The sequence below is a fragment of the Grampus griseus genome (assembly GCF_964374135.1).
Source record: "Grampus griseus genome assembly, chromosome: 16".
Classification (NCBI taxonomy): domain Eukaryota; kingdom Metazoa; phylum Chordata; class Mammalia; order Artiodactyla; family Delphinidae; genus Grampus; species Grampus griseus.
Genome location: NC_139010.1, coordinates 40,431,549 through 40,450,095, shown reverse-complemented (window position 1 = coordinate 40,450,095; position 18,547 = coordinate 40,431,549). Strand labels below are relative to the sequence as shown.

The 18,547-nt window shown below is 41.5% G+C and overlaps 1 protein-coding gene across 1 annotated transcript in view; it reads left to right on the top strand.

The window, feature by feature from the left end:
• The window catches only part of ERCC6 (ERCC excision repair 6, chromatin remodeling factor), a 76,084-nt gene that overhangs the window by 46,319 nt on the left and 11,218 nt on the right, over nucleotides 1–18,547 (top strand). The window contains exons 9-12 of the mRNA XM_082673426.1: nucleotides 7,895–8,065; nucleotides 8,771–8,947; nucleotides 13,443–13,559; nucleotides 15,279–15,374. Of these exons, the coding sequence (XP_082529552.1) occupies nucleotides 7,895–8,065; nucleotides 8,771–8,947; nucleotides 13,443–13,559; nucleotides 15,279–15,374 (561 nt within the window). The remainder of the gene's footprint in view (nucleotides 1–7,894; nucleotides 8,066–8,770; nucleotides 8,948–13,442; nucleotides 13,560–15,278; nucleotides 15,375–18,547) is intronic.

The window sequence follows — 18,547 nt, the reverse complement described above, 5'->3', positions numbered from 1 at the left end:
TCATTTACTAGGAATCTAAGATTATCCTTTTCTCATGTTTTATGATCCCTTTTTTCTAATGGAGAGAAACTTGATATGTAAGTTGATTAATATTTATTTGTTGAATAACTATAAACATAACATTGCAGGTATTTGATGCTATTAGGACTCCAAAAAATGGATATGATGTTTTTAACTGATCTTGAAAAGATAACCATTTTCTTGGGGAAAGAAAATATATGAAAAGATAATAAAAGAAGGCAGTTTTGTAATTCTTATCCCATAACTCACAGCAGGGGGTGGCAACTTTAGCACTGTGTTGTAAAGTTTAATTATTAAGGACCCTTTTTTCAAGTTGTTGGAAGATGTGTAATGAGAAATTTCTTGCTTATATTCTGAAACAGTTGTCACTTTGTAGCTCTCCCATCTTTCCGTGCCTTGTAGGATATAGTAATTCTGTGGAATAGTTTTGATAATTCAAAGAGATCATTTTGATCCATTCAAAATGGAGGCATAGGATTAGGAAATGTGACAATGGCATAAAGGCATAGATTTTATAATTACCAAACCAGGGCTGGAATCTTGGATCTGCCATCTTATAGCTTTGTGACCTGGTGCAAGTCACTTAGCTTTTCTGAGCCTAGTTTGATCTCCTGAAAATGGGTTATTTTTGGTAATTTTTTGAGGATTTGTTGGATTAATATGTGTGCACAATAAACTTAGTATGGTCCCCAGCATACAGTGTCTACTCAGGTAATTCCTACAATTAGAAACGAAGAATGTGGTAGACATCTTCATCTCAGTACTTGAGAAAAGATGCTCTGACATTTCTGAGGGATTCAATATAAATACATTCGAGATAGAAGGTTCAGACCTGCTTTATCAAAAATATTCATAGTCATTCACGTCTAGACCTTTCTCCTTCGTGTCTAGATTCATTGGCCCCCAAATGATACAGTGTTAAAATTCTTTTTGGGAAATGCAAGGTGTGACTAAAGAACAGACCACAGGAAAACATGGCCATCTGATGCAACTACCATCACATGTTTTTTAAAAAGGCCCATTTTCTGAAACACTAAAATAAAAAGACTTGGCTTTTTAAAAAGCTGGAAGGGAGACAAGTAAAAACATAACAAATAAAAGTAGAAAAGGGCCACATGGTCCCTCAAGCATCCTGAATATTTCAGACCCGCTCCAGGTACACAGATTACAACACAATGTGATGTAGTTCCCATTAACTTTCGAGACGGTGTATACACCTGATACAAGAAATGATAGATGCTATGCTTGGTCTTTGAGGGATATTGTAAAATTATGTTGCTGGAGCCCTTTTTTCTTCATTGTCAGCACAAATCCTTGTTTATTAAAGATTTAGCTTGAAGGAAATTTTAATTAATTACAGGTGCAGTAAATCCTGCCTGGGAAGCTGCCGTGCTGTGTTTACCGTGAATGGCCTTCATGTGCCTGTGCTCCACTCCGCTCTCCCTGCTGCCTGACAGTGTGATTTATGGCTGTTGTTTTCTACCAGTCCACTGTTTGCCCTCTAGGAGGGATTGGTCTCCTGAGCCTCTGTAATAACAGCAGCACTTTCACAGACATCTTTTAATGACAACAGCACTGCATTCAGTAAGTCAGGCTAATTGCAGATGTACCCTATTAATTGCAAAAACTAGGAGAGGTTACATATTTTACAAGCTTTTAATTTGAAACCGCCCGAGATGATTTGTCTTAAGTGTTTGGATAGAGACGTCCATAATATTCAACAATTCACCATTGTTGTAACTCCGGTCTAGGCAGTTACAGAATTCTGAGATTGAATCAGGTAAAAACAAATAGTCTTAGATGTGTTTTTACCCAGTGGCTGTTAAGTGGAGGTTATGTTTTCAATGTGGACATTAAAAAATTTTCTTACTCTTTTTATAAAAGCATCTTTGATTCTTATCATCATACATCTTTTCGAATATGGTAGAAATTTTGTATTTCTATAGTTAACGTTACAGAATTTTCGAAATAAACTTCAATTCTTAGACATGTCGAAGAAGCTAAACATCACTCTGGTGGTATGTATTTGAGAGGCATGGCATCTCATTTGTTTAACTGTGGTAAAGTGATGTCCGAAATCCAGTTCAGGGTGGCGTTCCTTGGAGGGGAGTGGAATGACTGTGGTGAGTCACTGCGTCTAGCAGTTAGGAGTTCCAGGGTCATGAGCAAGCAGATCCACATGGGCAGGCTTTGGCTGTGATCCAGCGGACAGTTTATAAATGTGAGTGGTAATTTCACTTCTGCTGTATTTCAGGCCCCAAACAGTTGTCCTTGTTTTACTCTCCCATTTCTCTCTGGGCACATAGCTCTGTGCCTGGAGTAGCACAGGGCACGGGGCATTCCTGTGTGTCGGTTTGCTGTCATTCCACGCCCTACCTGCTTCAGGGCTTCTGGCAGCCACTGCTGTCCCAGGAGGAGGAAGAGATGAGGATAGAGTTGGGATAGCTGCCTGCCTAGAATTTCAGTGGAAAATTCAGATGTGGAGGAGCTATTGAAATCAGCTCTCTGGCTTCTGAAAGTCTCAGGACTGGTGGGATGCGTTCGAGGTGGAACAGTGCATCTCCGGACAGCCTGCTTTTCTTCACTGGACACTAGCCACCGTGGCAGAGCTGGTGGCAGTGGAGTAGCAGTGTAGTCAGGGAGAAGTGGGTAAGGCGAGGCATGGGAGAGTCTATACGTGTGTTTGTAAGGCTGTGAGCCTTGAGGTATTTAGTGCTGCATTCATCATAGGTAAAAAAAAAAAAAAAAGTCAGGAAATGATTAAATCAGGTGTGGCCCTCGATGTAGTATTGCATAGGCGCGGAAAATCATGAATAGGAAGATGGCAAAACAGTAGTCATATTAATAATACAGCTCTCAACTGTTGAGCCTTTACTAGTACCAGGTGTTATAGCTCTTAACTCTGAAGTTTTGAGTGTATTATGACATGAGAAAAGTTTCTCTTTTCCTCTTTCAGAATTTTCTTGGCCATTGTTAACACCCTTTTATAGTCTATTGAATTAAAAAATATTTTAACCCTTGTTTATTAAGATAATATTTTTTAAGATGTTGAATTTTATAAAATTTGTATGACTGATTACATGAATTATTGTATTAGTTTTCCTAATATTTAGCTATTCTTCTATTTCTGTTGTGCCTTGTTAGCTTAATGTAGTGCTAGGTTTTATTTATAAAGTAATGAATCTCTAGTTGGGGAGTACACACACTGTGTGAGTATGTTGCTTCTGTCAGTTTTGAAAACAGGGTTTTGCTAGCCTTCTGTCTTTTTCTGTATTTTGGAACCGTTTAAATAACAGGATTGATTCCTACTTCACTCGTAAAACCCTTTGGGTCTAGTAGACTTCTGGTGGGAAAAGCATAACATCCTTTTCAAGTCCTTCAGTATTGGTCTGATTGGTTTGTCTCATTTTTCTTGGGTCCATTTTGGGTAATGTTCACATTCTCTGTCAAAGTTCAGATTCTTTGGCATTGGATTGCATGTGGCATTGGCTAACATTTTGTGTTCTCTGCCTCTGGGGTGACTCCTTTAATGTTTTTCATGCTGCCCATCTGAGTCTGTTCTTCGGGCTGACTTTCCAGAGGTCTGTCTGTTTTTTGGTCTTTTCAAAGAGTTACTTAGTTTTTTTCTCTATCAATTCTACCAGGTTTTGTCCTTAAGCTTCCCTGATTTTTGTTTTTCTCTTGCTGTCTCACTGTCTTTATTTAGCCAGTTGTATTGGCTGCTGGGTTTGATTTCAGCCTCAGTAGGGGGTGGGGAATGAGTATCTTTGTGTGGGTTAAGGCTCTGCTGAGAGCTATTAAAAGGAGCTCACTGATGGAGAGACTCAGATTCTTTGGATCCTAACTATAAACTTGTAGTTGCCTTTAGTCTTCCTCTGTCTCTTCTGACTGTCGAACTCTGAGAAGCTGTGGCCGTGTCCCCTGCTGGCTGTGGATGTGCTACTTTGCCAGCATAGCTCTAAGGGCTGTGCCTTGGGTTCTGGTGCAGTGCTCCGGGCAGGCAGGTAAAGGCCTGGCTCTTCTCTCTAGTGTGTTGTCTCCTTAAAATACAAAAGAGGCCCTCCTTTTCCTGTTCACTGCTTGTTGTCTGATACTTGTATTTCTGATCCTGCCCTGTTTTTGTTTGCATCTCCTTGGGATATCTTTAATAGTTCCCATACTCTTAACTCTCAGCACCAGTCTAGTTTGGGTCTCATCTCTTAAACACAGGCCAGGTTTTGGCCGTACTCTCCTAGTGGAAAGGGTCACAGCTGACAGCCCACTGTCATGTGGAGACCCTGACGTAAATGTTAGGTCTGAAGCCAGCTGTCTTATTTTCTGTTTATTGTATTTTCTGCTTTTTATATTTTCTTAATTCTTTTTCTATTTCCTATTAGAAAATTTTCTATTCCTATATCTATTTTTTTCCTGATAGTGGTTTGATAGTTCTACAGTCTATTTCTTTTCTGGTATTTATGCTGAAGTAGCAACTATTAATCAATAAATGGGCTTAAATTTTTTTTTTTTTTTTTTCTTTTTTATGCGGTACGCTGGCCTCTCACTGTTGTGGCCTCTCCCGTCGCGGAGCACAGGCTCCGGACGCGCAGGCTCAGCAGCCATGGCTCACGGGCCTAGCCGCTCCGCGGCATGTGGGATCTTCCCGGACCGGGGCACGAATCCGTGTCCCCTGCATCTGCAGGCGGACTTTCAACCACTGAGCCACTAGGGAAGCCCTGGGCTTAAATTTTTTATGAATGTATTTCAGTCTGTTTTTCTGTCATGATAAAGACATGAACAGTGTTCATCACCTGTGCTCCATTCTACCATTGATAAGGTGGGATTTTTAGTACACTCTTAATTTCCCCTGTTCTCACTCTAGGTTTGTTAAATTAAACTGGAATTATAATCATGCAAAAATAGATCCCTTTTTATATTTTAGATAATTTCATAACAGTTTCATTAGTATTTAAAACAATGTTTTAATATTTACTTAATTATTATTTTAATAATTTTAGAATGGTAGGTATATTGCATGTAACCTTCCCTTAAAAATATTTTCTTTTATAGTAAAGTAAGAGGCAGTGTTGCCTAATATTCAGTTAATACTAGCTTTGGAGTTGGCTGCTTTTCTATGCTCAGATCCTACCACCAATTTACCAGCTATGTGACCTGATAAGCCACAGTTTTCCCCTCTGTAAATTGGGGGTAAGGACCTCTGTCCTCTCTCAGAGTTGCTGTGAGCACTCAGTCTGTGATGAGCATGAGGCGGGGAGCTCTGCCGCCTGCTCTTGTGCAGAGTGCGGGGTCCTGAGCACCTTTCTTCTCCCACCAGGGAAAGGAGCTGCATTCTTTTAGTGACCGCACTCCTGCACCCGGCTGGAGGTAGCATGCTGTTCATAGGCCATCTCTTGCTGGTTTATTTTCTGTCCTTGCCCAGCTAAAGGTGGAATTTGTTCTTTTTTTCTGTCAAGCGTGACTGCTAATTTGGATCAATGCAGAATTCCAGGGTCTTTGCTTTCGCCCTAGAATTATGGAAAGATTTGCCCTTCGTTTTCTGACGTATTTAGTGTTGCAGAAAAGATATCCAGCACAGATTTCCTTTGCAGGGAATCTTTTTTCAGTCTGTTTTGTTCTGACTAGAAGCTACAGCATTTTCTCGTTTTCCCTTGTTTTGGGGATTCAGACATCTAATAGGTGTGTACCCAGGTATATGGCTGTTTCGGTGTTTTGTTCTATAGACTCTAGTCTCTCCTCAGAAGTTTTTTCTATCATTTTTAAAATCACTTCTTTTATATCCTTTGTACTCTATCCTTCTTGAATTCATGCTATACATCATCAGAGCTCCTGGATTTGTCCTTCTTGTCTCCTTGGCTTTTCTCTCATTTTCTTTCGTTTAAAAAAAAAACCGTTTCCCATCTACTGTGTTGTTTTCAGTTTAACAAGGATTGACACAAAGGATGTTTTGGAAAAATAAAAATTGGGTAAGTGTTTACATGTTATACCTTTTTCTGGTCTTCTTATGAGCCCTCCTCCCCCACAGTAGTGGACATACTAGTCAGTGTTTACGACTTACAGATTAATGAAACATAAACTTCCACTGCTGATAATGTATAATTCTGTTGTATATATTATGTTTGTGTACATATTTATAAGGTGCCTTAGATTGTATCATGATTGAAAGGTTGATATTTTTTTAATTTTTAAACATTTTATTATATTTATTTTTCCTTCCAGTTTTATTGAGATATAATTGACATATAGCACTTTAGAAGTTTGAGGTGTACAGCATAATGATTTGAGATACATACACCATGAAATAATTATCACAGTAAGCTTAGCGAACGTTCATCCTCTCATATAGATACAAAATTAAAGAAATAGAAAAAAATTTCGTGTGATGAAAACTCTAGAATTTACTCTCAACTTTCATATCTAACATACAGGAGTGTTAATTATATTTGTCACGTTGTATATTACATCCCTAGTACTTAGCTTATAACTGGAAGTTTGTACCTTTTGATTGCCTTCATCCAATTCCTCCTCCCCCCCATCTTCCACCTCTGGTAACCGCAACTACGATCTCTTTTTCTATGAGTTTGTGTTTGAAGTATAATTAACCTATAACACTATGTTAATTCCTGTTACACAACATAGTAATTCAGTATTTCTATAGGTTTCAAAATGATCTTCATGATAAGTCTAATTATTATATGTTACCATACAAAGACGTTGCATAGTTATTGACTAGATTGCCCCGCACTGTACATTTCACCCTTGACTCATTTATTTTGCAACTGGAAGTTTGTACCGCTTAATACCCCTCACCTATTTCTTCCCTGCCCATCCCCTGTTTGTTCCTGGTACCTATGGCTATTTCTTTCTTTTCTTTTCTTTTTTTTTTTAACATCTTTATTGGAGTATAATTGCTTTACAATGGTGTGTTAGTTTCTGCTTTATAACAAAGTGAATCAGTTATACATATACCTATGTTCCCATATCTCTTGCGTCTCCCTCCCTCCCGCTCTCCCTATCCCACCCCTCTAGGTGGTCACAGAACACCGAGCTGATCTCCCTGTGCTATGCGGCTGCTTCCCACTAGCTGTCTATTTTACATTTGGTAGTGTATGTATGTCCATGCCAGTCTCACTTCGTCCCAGCTTACCCTTCCCCCTCCCCATGTCCTCAAGTCCATGCTCTAGTAGGTCTGTGTCTTTATTCCCATCTTACCCCTAGGTTCTTCATGACCTTTTTTTTTCTTAGATTCCATATATGTGTTTTAGCATACGGTGTTTGTTTTTCTCTTTCTGACTTACTTCACTCTGTTTGACAGACTCTAGGTCTATCCACCTCACTACAAATAACTCAATTTCGTTTCTTTTTATGGCTGAGTAATAGTCCATTGTATATATGTGCCACAGCTTCTTTATCCATTCATCTGTCGATGGACACTTAGGTCGCTTCCATGTCTTGGCTATTGTAAATAGTGCTGCAGTGAACATTGTGGTACATGACTCTTTTTGAATTATGGTTTTCTCAGGGTATATGCCCAGTAGTGGGATTGCTGGGTCGTATGGTAGTTCTATTTTTAGTTTTTTAAGGAACCTCCATACTGTTCTCCATAGTGGCTGTATCAATTTACATTCCCACCAAAGGTGCAAGAGGGTTCCCTTTTCTCCACATGAAAGGTTGATTTTATTTATTTATTTTTTGGCCACGCCACATGGCATGTGGGATTTTTGTTCCCCAACCAGGATTGAACCCGTGCTCCTTGCATTGGAAGCGGGGAGTCTTAACCACTGGACCCCCAGAGAAGTCCTTAAAAGGTTGATTTTAAGAGTCATCCTCATTTAACTTCTTATTTAAAACTGTCTTTACCATTTTGTCATCATTTTAGGAGAAACTAATTCGAGATATTGCTCATTGTCATGGGATTTTGATCACTTCCTACTCCTACGTTCGACTGATGCAAGATGATATTAGCAGGCATGACTGGCACTATGTGATCTTGGACGAAGGACACAAAATTCGGAATCCAAATGCTGCCATCACTCTTGCTTGCAAACAGGTGTGACCTTTAATAACAAGGAGGGTTTCCAGGTGGATGATATTTAATTGAGAATAAACTCTGCTTTTAGTAACAGACTTATTTAATCTTTCCTTGTGCTTTTTTTTTTCTTTTTGTGGTACGCGGGCCTCTCACTGTTGTGGCCTCTCCCGTTGCGGAGCACAGGCTCCGGACGCGCAGGCTCAGCGGCCATGGCTCACGGGCCCAGCCGCTCCACGGCATGTGGGATCTTCCTGGACCGGGGCACGAACCCGTGTCCCCTGCATCGGCAGGCAGACTCTCAACCACTGCGCCACCAGGGAAGCCCTTTCCTTGTGCTTTTGCATAAGGAATTTGAAATACACATTTTGCCTTAATGCAGAACACTTTTCATTCTTGCACTTAATCATGTTTTCTAAAATTCTAATTGTTCACATTACTTAATGTCTCTTATAGGGATCAGTTGTTAGAATGTAACCAAATCCAACTCTAGTCCATAGTCTTCAGCTTGAACAGGAAGAAAAATTCTTCCCTATATATATATATTTTTAATCTATGTGTAATTGAAGAATTAAAGTTTCATAAAATGTCTGCGTTTTAGAGGAGACCAAAAGAATATGTAGTTGTGTTAAATAATAAGATTGCATGGGAGTGTTTTGGGGTAGGGTTGGTGATCATCTGCTAAAAGGTGAATTTAACAGAAAAATCCTTGCTTTCCCCGAACAGTTCCGCACCCCTCATCGCATCATCCTGTCTGGCTCACCAATGCAGAATAATCTCCGTGAGCTGTGGTCACTCTTTGATTTCATCTTCCCGGGAAAGTTGGGCACATTGCCTGTGTTTATGGAGCAGTTCTCAGTCCCCATCACCATGGGGGGGTATTCAAATGCCTCCCCAGTACAGGTAATGTAGCAGGCAGGTGACACTTCTGGTGTTTTAATATTTAAAATGTTCCTACTAAATACTATACTTTGTAGCCAAGTCATTCAGAATGTAAGGGAAATGACCAAGCTTATAAATTGGTATCTGATAAAAAAACCACAAAATTATTTTTGCTTGATAGCGCATAACTTTCCAGACGAGTTTTTAAAAAATCATGTAAAATATTCAAGAGCAGTCAGAAATTATGAGATAAGAGTGAGTCACTTCTGGACAGCATGTAATAGTGCAAATTGGGTAGTGCATCTTATAAAGTACTTTACAAGCTTAGCAAAGGGGACACGAGGGAAGACTTAACAAGATGTATACCCTTTAACCTGATCCTGGGAAAACAGGTTGGGAAAAGTGGGACATTCTAGGTTAGAGCAACAGTATAATGCAGCCACTCTGTGTGACCATGAGCAGTGAGGACACATGCTTGACTGGACTGGAGATGCTTTAGGAGGAGTTGCAGGAAAGCTGTGGATGCTGGCAGTGGGGGCCTTGAAGGGAGGCAGGAGCGCTTAGGCAGGGAAGAGCCACTGAAGGTGTTTGAGCAGGAGGCTGGGAGCAGGCTGTTCTTGGACGGTTACTCAGGCTGCAGGTAGTTGTGGGAGGGAGGCTGGCATTGAGGGACCTGCAGGAATTGTTGGGGGTGAGGGTGATGAGAGCCTGGACCTGGATGTGGGTGATGGTCCTGAGAAAGCAGGTCCAGAGCAAGAGTCCCAAGTGGCGTTTTCTAGGCAGAACAAACGAGATGTGGAGGTTGATAAGATAAAGGAAATTGGTGGGAGAGTGGTGAGCTTGCTGTAGCTAACCCCTGAGGCTTCAGGCCTGGTGACTGGTAGAGTGGGCTTGTCACAGACAGGAACGTTAGGAGGTGAGGCCAACTGGAGGGCGGTTTATGGAATTTGGGGGCAGGCTCTAGCCTCCATGAGAGGCTGGGTCTCTGCACAGCTCTCAGGTGGGGGCCTGTACCAGCCAGGTTATGACTGAGCCAGAAATAAAATACATAACTAGAAAAAGAATTTTAGACCTTTAAGATTAGAGGACTGTCAAAAACCATTTTAATACCTTTAAAATTTTGAGATTGAATGATTTTTGATTTTTAATTAACTTTTACGGGAGCTCTCTTCCTCCACTGAATCCCCGTTATCCTTCATGTATCCTGTTCTTTTTTTTTTTAACTCTTTATTTTGGAATAATTTCAAACTTAACAGAAAGTTGCAAGAATTGTAAAAATAGCTCCTAGATTCCCTAATTGTTAGCATTTTGCTAACATTTTGCCATATTTGCTTTATCTTTCCTTCCCTCCCTCCTCCTTCCCTACCTGTCTCTGTCTCTCTCTCCCCCCCCCGCCGTGTATACACACACACACACACACACACACACACACACACACACACACACACACACAAATTTATGCTTTTTTTTTCTGAATCATCTGAGTAAGTTGTAGACATGATGCCCCTTTTCTCCAAATCCTTTAGTGTATATTTCCTAAGAGGAGGGATGTTGTCTTACATAATCATAGTATAAACATCAAAATCAGGAGGAAATGTAACATTGATGTAATTCTGTTATCTAATCTATTTGTCATGCACATTGTGCCGGTTGTTCCAGTAATTTCCGTGTCTGTTTAGTCTCCTTTAATCTGAAGCTGTTCCTCTGATCTTTCTTTTGCCTTCATGACTTGACATTTTTGCAGACTACAGGCCTGTTGTTTCATAGAACGTGCCTCGCCTTGGGTTTGTTTTCCATTCTTTGTGATTGCAATCAGCTTATTCGCTTTGAGCAGGAGTGCACAGAAGCGGCCCGTCTCTCAGTGCTTTACCCGTACCTGGAGGTACATGCTGTTGGTTTGTCCCTTCATTGGTGGTGGTCTGACTACTGGGCAAGGTGTTGTGTGTCAGATTTCTAAACTCTTTGAAGCTACCACTTCTCCTTTATAATTAATAAGTCATTTATGGGGTATACTTTGAGGCGGTGCAAATATGGTCTGTTTCTTCCTTGAAGTCCTCGTTTCAGAAGTTTTTGCACTTATCTTCTTTCCCTTTTTAGACTGTAAAGTCCTTGGGAGCAGAGGTACTGCTTTTATTTGCTCCTTTTTGTTTTAAGTCCATAGTTGCCATGAAATAGTGAATCCCAAGAAGGTAGTCTGTCAGCAGATATTTTGTGTGTCAGGCTGGGGCTAAAATGATGGGAAACGGCTGATAATCAGAGCCTTCCCTTGAATAGCATTCCTGGTCCAGTGGAGAGTGTGCAGGGGGGAAAGTGGTAAACAGATGATCACGGTATAGGGTAGTGAAGACTGTGCTCAGGGGAGATAGCCAATAGCAGAGCTTGTGGGGGTCAAGGCAGGCTTCCTGGGTGGGGATGATTAAGATCTAAAAGACTGAGGAGGGTGAGGGGGAAGAACATTAACTACCCAAAACATGGACTGCCCCTTGGATTTGTACACTGAGCCTGTGCAGGGGATTTTAGAACTGAAAAGAGCCCGAGGAGTCATCTAGTTGAGCCTCCTCATTTCATGCTCAAGGTTATTATTGAGACTGAGCGTTTTGGTGACTTGCTCTGGGAGAGGCAGAACTGGAGGAGTTATCACTCTGCCTCCTCAGGAAGAGGAAGGAAGCGTGAGCGGGCTCAGCAAGGTGTCCGTTTTCCATAGCAGTGGGGAGGTGGAGTGACGAAGGAACACGGCGGGATCCTCACTGTGCATTTTTACTCACAGAGAGGCAGACACAAGAAGCAGAAGGGAATTCAACATAGAATTGGCTCGAAAGTTGGACTGGAGAATGTGGCGTGACATCAAAGCTAAAATAGGGTTTCTTCGTCTTCCCTGCTCTCACATCCCCACCCCAGTTTAGAGCTTAAGATCTTCCTCTGGGGAGAGTGGGGTGTGAGAAACAGACCCGTCCCCAGCCACTCTGAGCTCCAGCCCTTGCAAGTTCAGCACAAGTGGGCTGGGGGTGGGCGGACTTTCCAGAAGGGTAGACGGGCAGGAGAGAGCGAGCTGCCAGGCCACTCACCAGCCCAGCCCTGGGTTTCCAGCACCATCAGCATCTCACTCATTCTTCGAGAGGAGAGAAATGGAGGTAGACGTGAGCATGTGGGCAGAGTTTCCTTAACACACTGTATATATTTTTAGGAAGATTTTAAATAATGTACTTGCTTCCTTGGTAGGACTGCAATGTCTTGTTAAAATTTGAAATTTATCTCAGCATTACAAGTCATAAAATGTACCTGGTTATCATCTTCAGGTAATTTTTATCAATGTCTGAATGATACGTTTACAGGGTTACCTGTAACCAAAAGTCGTTGATGAATGGAGTTTCTTTGTTATTGTCTGCTGGTCCAAGTAAAACTGTTTTTTTGTTTTTCTGTCTTTTTTTTTGTGGTACGCGGGCCTCTCACTGCTGTGGCCTCTCCCATTGCGGAGCACAGGCTCTGGACGCGCAGGCTCAGCAACCATGGCTCACAGGCCCAGCCGCTCCGCGGCATGTGGGATCTTCCCGGACCGGGGCACGAACCCGTGTCCCCTGCATCGGCAGGCGGACTCTCAACCACTGCGCCACCAGGGAAGCCCAACCATGTTAATTTTTTAACGTGAATTTTTCTGTGTTTATTCAAGCTCTTTTAATTATTCATTTTGCTGATAACTTTCTTAAATTTAAGCTTTGGTTGGAAATTTTCTTGTTCCATTAAATAGTATTTACTAGGTTGTTAAGCCTATTTAGATTTTTTTCAAAGTATCAATAATTTATTGAATTCTTTGTTTGCCTTTAAGTGAATTGCAGAGAGAGTGGTTTCCTGCACTGTGGGTCTTTGTTTTTCTCTGGACAGTTAATACCCATCTCATGTGGCTGTGCTCCATTACAGAGCCATACGCTCCATTTTAGGCTGGAGTGACCTTTCATTTCTGGGGTCATAGGGCTTTTCTTGAACTTACTCTCTGAGTCTCCTGTGGGCAGTAATCTCTGCTTATTATCTGCTGTTCCCCTTGCTGCAGCGTTTCCCTGAGTTAGTGTTTGATCTTCAGTCTTGCGGAGTAGCAGTTCCTTTGTGGCTATTGGAGAGTACAAGATTATAAACTGAGATTTGTTTGAAAGCAGTTTTTTTCCCTAGAGGGGGTCAAGCACTGAATAAATCTCCACTTTAGGGTTTAACTATATAATAATAATTAAATAGAGGTGGAACAGGGCACAAAATTACCAGTTGTTCTTTCGTACATTTTGGTTAATGAGACGTTTTGTTTTGTTTTGTTTTTTTAATTGGTGATATTATTATGAAAGCTACTGTATCCTGGAGTATATGGAACTTAAATTTTTACAAACCATTTTCCTACTGTTTCCCACAATTTTGTACAACCATTGGTCATTCTTTTAAAAAAATTTTTTTAAGCATTGGAATCATTTGAGAGGTAAGAACAAATGCATTCCTTAGATATACAGTAATTGTTTCCCCTTTTCTCTTATTAAAGGTTAAAACTGCTTATAAGTGTGCATGTGTTCTACGAGATACCATAAATCCATACCTACTGCGGAGAATGAAGTCGGATGTCAAAATGAGCCTTTCTTTGCCAGATAAAAACGAACAGGTCTGTAAATACAAGAATTATCAAAACATTCCTAAAGCACAGGTGTACCTGGCATTCACCCTGCTTTTCACACACAGAATAGGTGAGGCTAACAGGTGTGGTCTCTGGTGCTGTGGGGCAGGCTAGTGTACAGCTGTATATACCTGCCTACGACAGGTGAGCCTGCTGGGCTCAGGAGCGACTGGAGGGTGGGGAAGTGGAGGTGGTCATTGTGCACATCCTTTCAGGGAGTTTTCCCCCTCAGTTTTTTTTTAATATATTTATTTATTTATTTTTGGCTGCGTTGGGTCTTTGTTGCTGTGCACGGGCTTTCTGTAGCTGCGGCGAGCGGGGACCACTCTTAGTTGCGGTGCAAGGGCTTCTCGTCGCGGTGGCTTCCCTTGTTGTGGAGCACGGGCTCTAGGTACGCGGGCTTCAGTAGTTGTGGCTTATGGGCTCTAGAGCGCAAGCTTAGTAGTTGTGGTGCACAGGCTTAGTTGCTCCACGGCATGTGGGATCTTTCCGGACCACAGATCGAACCCATGTCCCCTGCATTGGCAGGAGGATTCTTAACCACTGCGCCACCAGGGAAGCATCCCCCTCAGTTTTTGGAGCATCTAAGGTGTGGAGCACTGATCTGAGGAAGATGAATGGGTTTTCAGATCTGGTGCAAAGATGAAAGGGTTGTCCTGGATCCCTTGTAGGAACCTGCTGGTCTGAGAATAAAGGAGAACAACCAGGTGTGATAGATGAAGAAGTAGATACATTTTACAGAGTGAAAATTAGGAAATCAGGCCTGATAACTTCAGTTTCTATTTCTGTTTTTTTGTTTTTGATGTTTTTAAGTAGAGGTGGAGACACAGGTGGTGGGTGGGTGGCTTGTGGAGAGTGAGGAGTCTTGTCACGGCCGTCTGGGTGTGAGCAGGTGCTGAGCGGGGCGGGGGGGGGGGTCCTCTCTAGGACACCGCCCTGGTGGGGCTGTCTCCAGCGGCACTCAGCACTTACCACAAAGGAGTGGAGAAGGCAGGCAGTTGAGTTCCTCTTCATTTGGAAGTTTGCAGGGCAGATGCAGTGGGTGGCAGAGGGGTAGCTGAAGGAAAATGCCGTGGGTTTGTGAGTAGCTGAGGAACATAGCGCCGTGAAATGGTGGCAGTGGTCTTGGAGAAGGAGAGGAGGGTTGAGAGGCAGAATGTCGGGGGGTGAGGGGAACGTGGGGGCGTGGGTTAGTAGATGCTGTTGGGCTGGCAGGGTAAGGGGTTGTCAGAGGTGAGTCTGGTAAACTTGGGGATGGCTTAGAACTCCAGGAAAGGGAGGGGGTGTGCCAGGCAAGGTTAAGGTCCCTGGTCAGGTTTGCTGAAGTGAAGAGTGGGTTGAGGGGATCGCGAGCTGAGATGGTCTGAGCACTCGGAGGCTGGGATGGAGGAAGCGCTGTGCACCTGGTCCTGAACTTCCCCATGAGCAGGAAGCCAGGCTTCAGGGACTCCCAGGATAGTGGGGTGGGGACCAAATGGCATGGGGACCAAAAAGTGGATGGAAGACAGAAACGGAGGGGGCTCTTGAGAGGAGGGAGCTCTTCTTTGCTCAGCTCTGAGATGTGGCTTCTTTTTGTTTTGTTTTTAATAAGATGTACACTGAAAATTACATACATTGTGTTCTTTTGATTAGTAAATTTTGTTACTATTTTAGTTATTTTGTTTTGTTAAGTTTTATTTTTCAGCTCTGTTTTTATTCTCCCCTTAGGTCTTATTTTGCCGTCTTACAGATGAGCAACATAAAGTCTACCAAAATTTCATTGATTCCAAAGAAGTTTACAGAATTCTCAATGGAGAGATGCAGGTCAGCCAAATAATAGAAGCTGGAGAAAGAATTGTGGACTAAGGAAAGTGGGGGAGGAAAGGAAACTAGTACTAGTCAAGGATTCACTATTATTACCCTCTTGAAAATATTTGGGTGTGAACCTTCCCTTCATTTGAAGCCCTTCCAGAAGTAAGAGAACACACAGTTTGAGCATGCTCCCTTTTTATCTGTACTGCAGCACTGTTACACTTGAACCCAGCACTGCATGGTCTAGTGGAAGAATGCACTAGACAACAGGGTCTGTAATGGTGGGTCCTACAGGGATTGCTGTTCCTCCGTAGCATGTCGGGAGCAGCCTCGGACTGCTGGGCTGCACAGAGGAAGAATTATTGTTAATACATTTTTATATAAGTAATAACATTTTAGTTATTGGCCATATTCAGCAACATATGTGGGTAAACGTCTCTTCATTCAGCACATGTAGTAAGTTTATCATCAGCTTTAGTCAAAAGCTTCACGTAAACTCTTCAACTTCTTTGTGCTTCAGTATCTTGAAGCGTGAATTGTATTTTTATTTGACATGTAAGACTTCCTTAGTCCTTGGTCCATCCTCGTTGGAGGTGCAGCTGAGCAGCATGGGATGCTCAGAAATACGCTTTCCTGCCTCCTGCACGGAGCCAGACAGAGATGAGTGTGGGTGACAAGGCTGCCTGTGTTCCGTAGTATCTACATGTTTTTTCCTCCAGATTAAGGCATTTTCGTTCTTTTATCCACCTCTTACTATTTATTTCATCTGTCATTGGCATCTCTAGGAGGTTTTGAAACCATTCACATTTATTCATCTCTCCTGTATCTCCCCTTAACTTATCTTCATGTGTCTCCAAGTTGTGAAGCCTTAGGTGGTCTAGATCAGCACTGTCCAGTAGATAGAGAACACAAGCCACATGTGTGATTTAAAATTTTCTAGTACTCACATTAAAAAAGATTAAAAAGCAAAACAGGTGAAATCAACTTTGATAATATATTTTATTTAGCCTGATGTATCTAAAATATTTTAATATGTAATCAAAATTTTTAAACTACTGAGATATTTTACTCTTTTTTGTACTAAGTCTTCAAAATGGGGTATTTTACATTGGTAACACATCTCAATTTGGACTACACACTTCACATGCTCAGTGGCCACACATGGCTCGTGACTGCTGTGTTGGACAGCAGAGATCTCCAGGAAGAAAGACAAGTAACAGATGACTCTGGGGAGTGGTGATGGGGTTCCTGCTTTGTTCAGATCGTTTATTGTTTATTTGTTTAACTGTTTACTAGTTAAAACTACTATACTCTTTGATTTTTGGCTTAATTTATGATTTATCTTTTTCCACTTGAGTTTTTATACTGGTGAGTGTGACTTGAGTCAGGGGTGAAACCTGTGAAAGATTCCCTCTTGTTGGGGCGGGCGGGTGGGCTCTCTCACTTTGGGTCTCTAAGCCCTTCTGCTGCGTGAAAAGTCCCGCACGTCATTCCCATCCGTGGATTTTGCACGTGGGTATGTTTTCTGATAAACTAATGTAAAGGTAAAGGGAATTTCAACCTCTGACTCACATGTTAAAATACAGAACTTCTAGTGAGGTACTTAGGAGTATAATATTTAAATGCATTTGTTTGTAAAATAGATAGCTAGTAGGAAGCATAGCACAGGGAGATCAGCTTGGTGCTTTGTGACCAGCTAGAAGGGTGGGATAGGGAGGGTGGGAGGGAGGGAGACGCAAGAGGGAAGAGATATGGGGATATATATATATGTATAGCTAATTCACTTTGTTATAAAGCAGAAAGTAACACACCACTGTAGAGCAATTATACTCCAATAAAAATGTTTAAAAAAAATAATATCAAGAAAACACTCCCATTTACCATTGCAACAAAAAGAATAAAATATCTAGGAATAAACCTACCTAAGGAGACAAAAGACCTGTATGCAGAAAATTATAAGACACTGATGAAAGAAATTAAAGATGATACAAATAGATGGAGAGATATACCATGTTCTTGGATTGGAAGAAACAACATTGTGAAAATGACTCTACTACCCACAGCAATCTACAGATTCAATGCAATCCCTATCAAACTACCACTGGCATTTTTCACAGAACTAGAACAAAAAATTTCACAATTTCTATGGAAACACAAAAGACCCCGAATAGCCAAAGCAATGTTGAGAACGAAATACAGAGCTGGAGGAATCAGGCTTCCTGACTTCAGACTACACTACAAAGCTACAGTAATCAAGATAGTATGGTACTGGCACAAAAACAGACATCTAGATCAATGGAACAGGATGGAAAGCCCAGAGATAAACCCACGCACATATGCTCACCTTATCTTTGATAAAGGAGGCAGGAATGTACAGTGGAGAAAGGACAGCCTCTTCAATAAGTGGTGCTGGGAAAACTGGACAGGTACATGTAAAAGTATGAGATTAGATCACTCCCTAACACCATACACAAAAATAAGCTCAAAATGGATTAAAGACCTAAATGTAAGGCCAGAAACTATCAAACTCTTAGAGGAAAACATAGGCAGAACACTCTATGACATAAATCACAGCAAGATCCTTTTTGACCCACCTCCTAGAGAAATGGAAATAAAAACAGAAATAAACAAATGGGACCTAATGAAACTTCAAAGTTTTTGCACAGCAAAGGAAACCATAAATAAGACCAAAAGACAACCCTCAGAATGGGAGAAAATATTTGCAAATGAAGCAGCTGACAAAGGATTAATCTCCAAAATTTATAAGCAGCTCATGCAGCTTAATAACAAAAAAACTAACCCAATCCAAAAATGGGCAGAAGACCTAAATAGACATTTCTCCAAAGAAGATATACAGATTGCCAACAAACACATGAATGTTCACCATCACTAATCATTAGAGAAATGCAAATCAAAACTACAATGAGATATCATCTCACACCAGTCAGAATGGCCATCATCAAAAAATCTAGAAACAATAAATGCTGGAGAGGGTGTGGAGAAAAGGGAACCCTCTTGCACTGTTGGTGGGAATGTAAATTGATACAGCCACTGTGGAGAACAGTTTGGAGGTTCCTTAAAAAACTACACATAGAACCACCATATGACCCAGCAATCCCACTACTGGGCATATACCCTGAGAAAACCATAATTCAAAAAGAGTCATGTACCAAAATGTTCATTGC